This window comes from Apus apus, chromosome 1 (assembly GCF_020740795.1).
Source record: "Apus apus isolate bApuApu2 chromosome 1, bApuApu2.pri.cur, whole genome shotgun sequence".
Lineage (NCBI taxonomy): Eukaryota > Metazoa > Chordata > Aves > Apodiformes > Apodidae > Apus > Apus apus.
In genome coordinates this window covers 184,497,979-184,509,174 of record NC_067282.1, presented here as the reverse complement: position 1 = coordinate 184,509,174, position 11,196 = coordinate 184,497,979, and the positions used below count along the sequence as shown (strand labels likewise).

Genomic DNA, 11,196 nt, shown 5'->3' with positions numbered 1-11,196 from the left:
GGGCGAGCGGGCGGGCGGTGGCTGGCCCGCCGGCGCTGCGGTCTGCCAACCCCGCGGGCCCGCCCCGTCGCTCCCAGCCGGCGGCGTGGGGCCCCGCGGAGCATCGCGGAGAGCCCCGGAGCACCCCTGTGCAAACGCGGGATGGCCCTGGGGGGGCTAGAGCCTTTGAGGAGAGGAGCAAACTTGCGGACTGTTCCAGCAAAGTACTCCCGACCCCTCACCCACCGGCGCTATCGAAAGCTCCCTCGGGCCTGGGCTAAAACGAGAACTCCTTCGCCCGGGATCCCAGCTGGGAGCTGAAACCGGGGATGGGACAAAATGCGTCGGGAAACCTCCTCTTGCGTCATCGATCCGATGAGGGAGAACACGGCTCCGCAGCCCGCGGTAGGCGGGCTGGGGATAAAGGTCCCGCACCCCGGGAGAGGCCGCATTAAACAGCCCCGGGCCCGCTGGTGGCCCCCTCCTTGCTCCCGCTCTCCCGCTCCACCTCAGCCCTCGTTGGCTTCCTCTGTTCAGGAATCCCGCGGCAATCATGTGTCCGACGCCGCGCCCGGGCGGAACGGGATGCCGGGGGAGGGCGGTGCCGGCAGCGGGCTGCCCAGCCGGAGGCTCCGGCATCCCAGCGAGGCAAGGCGGGCGGGGCCGGAGCCGCAGCCCGCGGCGGGCTGGGGATTCACATGGAGCAGCGCCGCTCCGTGCCGAGCCGCGCCGGGGAGCGTCGTGCGGGGCCGCGCCGGGGAGCGCCGCGGCCTTCAGCACCGAGAACAGCTACAAGTGCGGCGCCCCGCCCGCCCCGCCCGCCCCGCCGGAGCCGCGGTAAGCGTGGGCAGAGCCGCCTCCGCCGGCGCCCGGGGGCACCGAGCCGCGGGGACCCTGGCGGGAACCTCTCCGCTGGGGAGGGGGGACGGGTCGGGAGGCGGGGGCTTTGGGGGGCGTTTTCTTACTGGGCTGTGAACGGCAGAGCCGGGCCGGTGCGTGGGTCCGGCGCTGCAATTGAACGGCGAGCTGGCAGAGGGTGGATATCGTCATGAGGGCTGAGCCACTGGTCCTAAAAAGTTGGGTGTGTTTTTTTTTGGTTTTGTGGTTGTTGGGTTGGCTTGTGTTTGTTTGTTTGTTTGTTTATTTTGGCCAGAGGAGGAGGAATAAGGAAGGAGACAGTGGAGCAGGTTCATCTTGGCTAATGGCGAGTGTTACGCTGCACTACTAAAATCGCTCTCCTGGATACCTGTCCCAGGCTGAGCTCACGCATATTAAGCTGACGTTACCGGGGGAAGCTATTTGAGACGAGGGTTGTACAGAAATTACCTCATGCTATTCCTGATCGGCGCCGAGTATTAATTCCCGTGACCTCTACAGTAATAAGGATATGCAACTCTTTTCGATCAAGGTATTTGCGTATGTGTGCGTGTCTCCTTTAGTTCTAATTTTAAAGGGAGTGTACAAATAATGCAAGTTTTATCTCGGTTAACGTTTTTGAGCTGGGCAATCCTCTCCGCCTGCTTCGTGGCGCCTAGAGCTTTTTTTTTTTTTTTCTTCCTTTCTTTAATTATTTATAATTTTTATTGTCGATATCCTCCCCCAATCAGCTGTAACGAAAGAAATCCTAGGCACGGTGCCGTCACAGCGGCGGTCAAAAAGGGAGGATATCGGTGCTTCTGAAGAGTGAGATCTGCCCCTTGCCTGCTTAACAGCGTTCTCTCCCACCCCTCCGAGAAGGGGGGGCACAGGGCTTCCCCCGCGCTCCCCGCCGTCCTGTTCACGTTTCGACTGCCGGGAGGGAAGGAGGGGGCTCCCGCCTCGCCGGGGGGACGGGGCCAGTCCTGACCGCCGCCGTGAACTTCCCGCTCGGCTCCAGGGCCGGGGTGGGGCGAGCTGCCGTCCGCCCGTACCGCACCTTTTGCTGGGTCGGCTCCGCTTCGTCGGCTCGGCGGGGGAAGACCCCGGGTGTCCCTGGGGTGGGAAGGGGGATCCCTGCCAGGCTCCGGGGCTTACGTCCCCAAGGAAGAAGTCGAGAGGCTGTGCCGGTCCGCGGCCAGGGATCAGCTGTTCTCGGAGAGGAGCAGCATCCCCGAGCACTAGCATGTGTTTGTTTCGGGAACCCGAAGTGTTGGCAAGTGAATGTGTAACACGGTTAACAAAACCCAAAACCAACACAACTCAAGTAATAAAAAATCGATCAGTGACCCAGAGTGCATGCAAATCCGGCGTTGGCATTTCGGAGTTTGCAAGCTTCTGACCTCTGGGACCGGGGATTCATTAAAAGAGCCTTAGGTTTTCGCTGAGGGGGAATAGAGGCGCGTTAAAGCTGACCAGTTGATGCAAGGAGAGGAAGGATTCACCGGCTGCTGTAAATAGAAGGCGACGCTTGTTTTTGCATCGCCGCTGGCGAGGCGCGGTGCTCCCAGCCGGGGATCAGGGCTAGGAGGGGACTGCCGGAGCCTCAGCTCCAACCGGGAGATCCGCATGTGCCCACCGCGCAGGGGCCCTCCGGGCTGCAGGAGGTTTGAAGCAGTTTAAAACGTCCTACGGCGGCGGCTGAAAGGAGCGGGATCACGGGAAGAGCCGCGCCGGGCTGTGCCGGAATCCCTCACCATCAGACGCCAGCTGGGGTACGGATAAGGGAAGAGATTAAGAAAATAATAATAAATAGCTCGGTTAAGGGAAGGGGAGAACAATAGGGGGCTCCCTTCAAGGGAGAAACGCCGCGGTGATGGGCGATGGTCGCGGAGTTGCGCGCGAAGAGGCGGCTCGCGCAGCCCCGGGGGCGCTCCCTGGACCCTCCGCCGGGCGGGGCTGGCCGGGGCCGGGCGGGTTGCGCTGGCCCTTGCTCGGGCCGAAAAAGGTGCCGGGATTTTTTAGGAGCCGAAAGGCAGCCGGGAAAGCACGGAGGAGCCGCATGGAGAGCCGGTCCGTGGTCGGGTGTTTGCTGCTGAAGGTGCGCTCCGAAGCCGGGCGGGGAGGGAGGGGCAGAACGCGGGGTGCGAAGTGCTGTGCGGGATTCGCGGGGTGCGGTGCGCAGTGCTGGGCGGGGTGCGCGGGGTGTGGTGCGGAGTGCTGGGCGGGGTGCGCGGAGTAAGATTCGCGGGATGCGCGGGTGCGGTGCGCGGGGTGCTGTTCGCAGGATGCGGTGCAGAGTGCTGTGCGGATGCACACCGGCTTGTCCCGCCGTCCGGGCGACCGGGGGACGCGGCCGCTGGCCGGGGCCGCCGCCGTGGCCAGAAGCGGACACAGGGGACTTTGGGCGGGCGGCTGCGTCTCTGGAGGTAGAGTCCCCCCCTCTCGCTGAGCAGCGGGCAGCGCTGCCAGCGCCTGCTCTGAACCCAGCGGTGCCGGCTGAGGAGCGGGAATCTGGAGGGAAGAGGATAAAATGAGAACAACAGAGAAAGGTCTCCTGGGCGTCCTGGGAAAATCTCCTTGATAATCACTTGCCAGGGCAGAGGTGAAACCAACTCTGAAGGTGTTAATATTGATGTGATTAATTCAGCTGTGAGACCAGGCAAGGACAGAGGAAAATATTTGATGCTATTTTCTTTTTAAAAATTATAAGCTGCTATTAGTCTCACCCTGGCAGAAGGACCTGTGCTGTTTTTTTTTTGTGTGTGTTTTTTTTTTTTTTTTTTTTCCCTCCTCAGGGTAGCTTGTTTGGGAAATTGATATTTGCAGGGTAGAAAGTGAAGGCAGGTGCTCTGGGGTATTTGAAAAGAGGCTGATCAGACTGTGTGGAGACATTTCTCTCCTGGTGCACAAGGAGGAAGTAGTTCCTGTAAACGAGATGCTGAGGGTGACTCGCCTTTAAGTCCTGATTATTGTGTAAAGGTTACCTCTGTGGCAGGGGCACAGCAAATCATTACAGAAGAGCTGAGGTAGAGAAGACTACTTACATCAGTGAAGATTTCTCCTGCAAGTTAAGAGTTGTGGTGTCAAGGCCTAAGGTTTTCCAAATTCCTTTTTGTTGTCAGCAAAACCCATTAATCTTCTATATATGTCAGGTTACTGTATGCAGGTGGCAACACTTTGCTTGTTCTGTGTGGAAATTCAGCTATTTGTTCATCACTGAATGCAGTGCAGGAGAAAGACAAGTTTTATGAATACTAAAAAGAACATTAGCAAGATCATTCTTATTTGATAGTTCAGAAGTAACCTATCAGTAGTTGAAAGTAAAAATAAGCTCAGTTTTAGAGTTTTTTTTTCCCCTCTTCAGAACTTCATCATGGAAGATGCAGTTATTTTGTTTTCATTCAGTAAAACCAGGTCAGTTTTGCATTGACAATCTGACACTAGGTGAGAGCAGAAATGGGTTTTCACCATAAAATTCCCACTGTTCTAGTTCACAGAATACTGATTTTACTTTTTTTTTGGTGCAGTTTGAATGTGCTTCAGATGCAATGGCAAATGAATTTTTTGGCCTCAAATAAAATTTTAAATACTTTTCCTCAAAAGTTTGCTTTTCCCCCCCACTGAATAGATTTTTTTTTTCTCTCTTGGTAAAGAGTTCTCTTGATTGACTGGAAATGTCAATTAAAAATGTTCCATGAAGTTCAGTGAACACATTTTTCTGCTCTTACTGGGGAGAGAAGTCTTTGTTCCTGAGGCTGTGTGTAATTCTGAGATTTTTTTAAACAATATTACCAGGTCAAGATAGTGAATCTTTCTATATAATTTCAGCCATGACTTAGTGCCAGCTGAAGATGGCTCTTTCAGGAGCTTTGTTACCAATATGGAGATGCTGATTGTATTTATTAAAGTATTTATCTGTCACTCTCAGCTCATTATTTAGACTTGTTCATTAACATAAAGAACTCCTGTAATGAGCCATCCCTCAGTGCAATGAGTCTGTGGCTGGAAGAGTGACTGGTTGTCCTGGTCCAGGTACATGCCGATGCACTGACTCTGGTGGTGTGGTACCAAAGTACCCATCCTTCAGTACCACTTATCTCATAAAGCGGAATGATTATATGAAAGAAGTAATTTCAGAACCAGGCTCTACATGTAGAAGTTTCCATGTCCCCTGTCCTGCAGTACCCCGCCTTCTTATGTTTAAAAATAAATATATATTCTAGCAGAACAAGTGGAGGTTTGTGCTGAAATACTGACTTTAAAAATAGAAATATGTTCTGATAATGCCAGATATATTTAATGAATTCAACCCAAGAGAAGCATGTATTGCAAGGTGACTGGAAAAGAGGCTTTGTGGTGCACTTACTCTTGGAGTGTGCTGGGAAAATGTGTGAATTTTTTCTCTGAAGTCATGTTTCTGGTGAGCAGCTACTACAGTGAGGAATCTGGCAAATTGGGAATATACTTGCATTAATTAAAATTTTTATGGTCAATTGGAAAAGGGCAGCATTTTACTTTGATTGAAATCTCTGCACATGAAGAAAGTTCATTCAGTCTTTATAGCCCAGAGGCTCATGGTTTTTCACTAAAATTCATTGATAAAAATGGAATTCATTTAGATCAAATGCTTTCTGCTTAGCTACACAGGCTTACAACATTCTGTAAAAGTTAACATTAATCAATATATGAAAAGCAGCGTGGCATGAATGAATTAGGCAGTGTAATAGAAGCTTTTATTTCTTAGGTAACTTAAAAAAAGGGCTAAAAGGTCTTACATTTTTAAAAGGAACATTTTAAAATTTTATTTCTGTTTTATAGACAAACTGGACACTTGCAGCAAAGAAACATACTTTTTCAGGAAAACATGCAATCTGAGGCAGGACAATTAATACTTATGTAGTCTATAATGTTGAAAAATGTTTACTATAAAAGAAATAATTTGACCTTCAGTCAGTTCCAGATAATGTATTGGACTGAGGATACTGGGCTCACTATAGCTTCTGCATTGTTATTGAAAATTTGGTTGCAGTAGCTGAATTCATCACTGTTTGTACAAAGACTGACGGTTGTTTTAATTTCTGGGCATTCTTGGGCTGTAAGGAATTGACCTGAGGCTGAGCAAGAGAAAAAAATGTAATTTTTTTTCTTCATGTATATTTTCACTTTTTAAATGGTGCTTTCTTGTCCTCTGCAGAGTGTTAAATAAGAGTGGTCTTATCTTTCACTGTGTCAGAGGATTGTCCCTGTACCTACATGCACAGGCTACATGCACAGGCTAAGGAGTTGGTTTTTCATCCTGGAACCAGAAAGGAGATTTTGTCTGTGTCTATTTTAGGTTTAGCTACAACTTTTACTCTTTACTATTTTGGCCCCTTAACAGTGTTTTTCTGCTAAGACCATCAAGACAGCAGACAGTTGTGACTAGGTAATAGTGAATACAGTATTTTGTTTATAGTGTGGGCTGTATAAGTAGCATCTCCTGGGGCTGGATCAACTCACACAGTGACATTGGTCAAATTCCTGCAGTTGTGACTGAGTCTGAGTTTGGTTCACTGGGGCAAAGCCTGGTCAGATTTATAAACTATTTGCCCAAAAGGAGCTAACTGAGGATGAGATTATCACATAAAAGAGCCACACAACAGAAAACAGATCCCCATAGACTATGTTAAATTTAGATTCAACCCTGAGCCAAATTCAAGCAAAACTAAATGTAAAGAGCCTTTCATTTTCAGGTCATTACTCTGTTATCAAATGTCATATGACAACAAAGGAACAGCCCCATGGCCGCTCAGTCACCTCCCCACCCACCCACACACACTCTGGGATGAGGAGGGCAAAGCTCATGGGTTGAGGCAAATGACAAGGAGGGTTCTTCACCGATTAAGGTCCCAGGCAAAACAGACTCAACTTGGGGAAAAGTAATAATTTAATTTCACACTAATCAAACATGCACAGGACACAGACAACACACAGAGCAGTGCCTGCATATGCTACCCCACCCCTCCCTTCTTCCCAGGCCCAAATCACTTTGTTCCCGGTTTCTCTACCTCCTTCCCCCCAGCAGCACAGGGGGACAGGGGATGGGGTTTAGAGTCAGTTCACAGGCTGGTGGTTCTTGCTGCGCCATCCTCCTCAGGAAGAAGGATTCCTTACAGTCCTTCCCTATTTCCCATGGGGTCCCTCCCATGGGAGAGAGTCCTCCATGAACCTCTCCTTCATGAGTCCTTCCCACGAGGTCCAGAGCTGCTCCAGCCTGGGCTTCCCACAGAGTCACAGGCTCCTTCAGGAACAAACTCCCCTGGTGCTGGGGTCTTCCAAAGCTGTGCAGAGTCCACAGGCAGCAAATCCTCTGGCCACAAAATCCAAGCCCACTGGCCAAGTTCACCCCTCCTGGCACCTTCAGGGAATGTTCCACCACGTTCCTCCACGAGTGCAGGGGGACAGCTGCCATCTCGCCATGGGATGCAGGGTAATTTCTGCTTGGGCACCTTCTTCCCCTTCTTCCTCACCAACCACCAGCACTGCTCTCCTTCCCTAGAACAGCTCTTCTCCTCCAGCACAGCTCTTCTCAGGTGTTATAGCAGTTCTTTCGTATATTAATCCCTGAGGCGCATCTATTGTCCCTCTAATGGCTCCTTGGCTGGGTTTGGAGCAGGGGGAGCTTCTAAGCTTCTCCTTCCCCTGCTACCAAAAAACCCACCAAACCAAGCCAGAATGCCAAATCACAGTGAGATGCCCTCACATTCAATACAAGGCTTTGCATTGTGAACTTTTTTCTCAGGTCTTCAAATAGCCACCATTTGAAAATTCTCCTTCAGTTTTTGTGAGATTAGTATTATCATTTGGGGAAAAAACATGTAACAAAATAAATGTAATAAGAGGATGAACAACTTAAAGCATTATCAATCCACATTTTGAGTTTTGTTACCACATAATATATAAATATATTGCACAAAATAATAAAAAATATATTTGAAAAACAGTATAGTTGTCTATAACTGTCTTCTCATTTGATTGTATTTTTATTAGGAACCAGTCAGGTCACTAGGGACAAAGTACATATCTGCAGATAAGCCTGAATTTTCTGTATAGGCAGTGAGGTAGGTACTTGTTCAATGTGATCAATTTAGTAATAAACAACTTTTTAAAGAAAAAGATACGTGAGTTGCACCCTAGGATGCCCGCTCCCTAGCCTGTAACAGGTGTCTTGAGAAACTGGCTCAGATGCAGTTTCCCACAGTTTGCCTATCTATTACTGGGTAAAATTAATTCTCTCTTCTCCTCAGAGGTCTAAAAATCTATTCAAGCATGAGTAGTTTTGTTAAATATTGAAATAAATAAATGCCACTCAAGAATTAAAGTGGGGGCAATTTGGAGATATTTATAACAGTCAGTCAGGTGTTTAGATATGTAGCCTGAAATCCTGATCTTGTTAAAATCATTGAGGGTTCTCTAGATGTCGCTGGGGGCACAACATTGTTCCTGTTTAATTTGGTCCAAAGGCAAGCAGAAAATAGAGACCTTGTTGATGTTGGCCCTCAGCTCTAGTAAAATGTTGGAAAGGGACTACTGGATATTCAGCTGTTTTCTTAACAGAAAACATTGTGCTCTTTTTGCTTAAGAAATCATCTACCTCTTCATAAAAATAGAAAATATCTGGAAGGTCTTTTGGTTGTATAGTAAGTCCAGAAGAAAGTGGAGAAATGGGAGAAATAATCAGTTTAATAACCAAATGAACTGAATTTGCTTGTGCTGCAGCAGCTGCACAGTGTACTTCAATTCAGGAGCCCTGATTACTCCATTGTCATAAATGGAACCTCTCTATGAGTGAGAGTGTAAGTAGTTACATTCTGGAGCAGAATGATACAGCAAAACAGAAAATACAATGTGTTACCGATCAAATCAGTTTCTGGATGTCATGTAATGCAAAGGTAAATATGAATTACTGGTTGGAATCTGAACAGCAAGCTAAGTTTAGTTCCCCAGATTTGGCTTTTGCTCTGCTGGTATCATCAGTTTCCCAGCTTGTAGTACAGTGCAGCCAGGTGTTCAAATTTGCAGGAGGCCAATAATTACTGCCTTACAGAACATCAGAAGTAAAGCCTAGGTGATGTAACTGATATTCAAAAGCAAATACACTATGTGACAGGTATAAAACTGCTGAACTAAATTGTATTTCTCGCTGTTTTTTTCAGAAGTACCTCAGCTTCAGGGCAAAACACAAAGACGTAAGCTATTGACCTCCTCTTAGCATCAGGACCAGAGATACTATCCTACACTTCACCATCAATTAAAAGCAATTGAAAATGACCTCTTGGAAAAGCCGATCAACCCATGACATCAGTGAACGTCTTTTGTAAAACACGTTTTATGTACTTCTGCTGAGATCCTTTTTCTTCCTGCCACATGGTTCTATATTACTTACTGGGCACTGATGGTAGCCTCCAGAAAGTGCAGCTTCAAAAGGTCAACCTCATCCTTTAGCAAGAAGAAAATCTGGATACTGGATAGCAACAAAGTCTTCAGAGAAAATGGTATACGAAGGAAAATGGTTAGTTTCCTGCCATTGTTTCTTCCTATTAACAGCCAAATTCTACTGGATACTCACCCTGATGCAAAGAACTCATGGTCAGGAATATACCCACTCTATCCGACTGGATGGAGACATCATCTTGGGAGGACTGTTCCCTGTTCATGCAAAAGGGGATAGAGGGGTGCCTTGTGGGGAGCTCAAGAAGGAGAAAGGGATCCACAGACTAGAGGCAATGCTATATGCAATTGATCAGATTAATAAAGACCCTGATCTTCTTACCAATATCACCTTAGGTGTCCGGATCCTTGATACGTGTTCCAGGGACACTTATGCATTGGAGCAATCCTTAACATTTGTGCAAGCGTTGATAGAAAAAGATGGTTCAGATGTGAAGTGTGCTAATGGTGACCCACCTATTTTCACCAAGCCAGACAAGATATCAGGTGTGATAGGTGCTGCAGCAAGTTCTGTGTCCATTATGGTGGCAAATATTTTAAGACTTTTTAAGGTAAGGAACATTTTCTATCTTTCTTCTACATTTCAAGGACAATGAAATAAGTGAAGTGATTGTGTTGTGTTTTCTTTAAAAAAGAAAGGACTTCTTTAAATGCAGAAATCTGAAATAACTGGTTTGCTCTTTCAAAATAGAGGAAAAAAAAGAGCAATGATTGCAGACCCTAATTTGAGATGCCAAATACCTTTTTTGAAGTTCTAAGCAACCAGAGCACATTTTAATTCTTTAGGTATCGGTACCTTTATTTTTCCACTGCTCTCATTTGCTCCATATTGAGCATTTATGCTCATCAAGACTAGTTGAAGCTGATTTGCCAGATTTCAAGGAGGATGAAATACAACGTTTAAACACAAATCCATCTATAGGAGGAACAGATAATTTTGCTAATTAGGAAGATATGCCAGTCATAATCTAATGCTATTGATGTGCTTGTTTAGCCAAATGAAGTGTATTGAAGGATCTTTGATTCCTCAAAATCTTAACCTCCTCCATATTTTTTACAAGGTGATGTTTTTTTTCTAGACTGTTATCACTTTGGGAGAGATTACTTTTGGTCAACAGTTCTACTGGCATTTCCTTCCATATACTTCATTAAGTTCTGATGTTATAAACGATGGAAAAGTAAACCTGCTGCTTTTAAGCTTGCTAAACTAGATGGGAAGATGAACACATTCTAATCAATCAACTTAGCTGGAACAAATCAAGCAGCAGACATTTAGTTTTTAATCCTGTGCAATGGCAAACAGATGATAAGTTTAGCACTTTTTTCTACACGTGGAATGACTGTAACTTTTGTCTGAATATATTACTGTCCTCCTGCCCAGTTATTCAGACTCATTCCTTCTGTTCAGAATTCTTGCCTTATGTCCTACAGCTTCACAACCACTGAAGACTAGTGAAAGGCCATTTCTTTGACTTTGATGGAGAAGATTCTGGTAATGTTAAATATTGCTGTTACATATTTTGAAAAGTGTGTAACTTCTTTTCTAATTGTTGTAACTGAGAGATTGATTAGAAATAAGGAAAGATTTTTTTTTCTTATTTTATTTAAGATTTCTCAAATTGGCAAAGAGGGGGATTTTTGTCCTTCCCTCTGCTTCTCCCATGAAGGACGTAATGAAGGATTTGCAATTCAGTGGAGGAGCAGAGTATCTCCTGTGTTGTGGTCAGGTGTTCATTACAATCTAAAAACTCATACCTAGCTGCACTTACTGCACATATTTGAGAGCAGTGAGCTTGTTCAAGCCTTATGTTTTCCTTGTGAAAATCAGGTACACAAAACTGGGCTAAGACTTAAAAACATTGTCTATGG

At 46.7% G+C, this 11,196-nt stretch overlaps 1 protein-coding gene across 12 annotated transcripts in view; it reads left to right on the top strand.

Annotated features, from left to right (window-relative positions):
* Positions 1-363: 363 nt before the first annotated feature.
* The window catches only part of GRM8 (glutamate metabotropic receptor 8), a 346,196-nt gene continuing 335,363 nt past the window's right edge, over positions 364-11,196 (top strand). For 4 of the 12 annotated variants that reach the window (XM_051609043.1, XM_051609033.1, XM_051609045.1 and 1 more), the window contains exon 1: positions 9,320-9,878. In XM_051609043.1, coding sequence (XP_051465003.1) covers positions 9,369-9,878 — 510 coding nt within the window. In that variant the 5' untranslated portion in view covers positions 9,320-9,368. The other 8 variants (XM_051609041.1, XM_051609042.1, XM_051609039.1 and 5 more) reach the window with 8 other exon arrangements.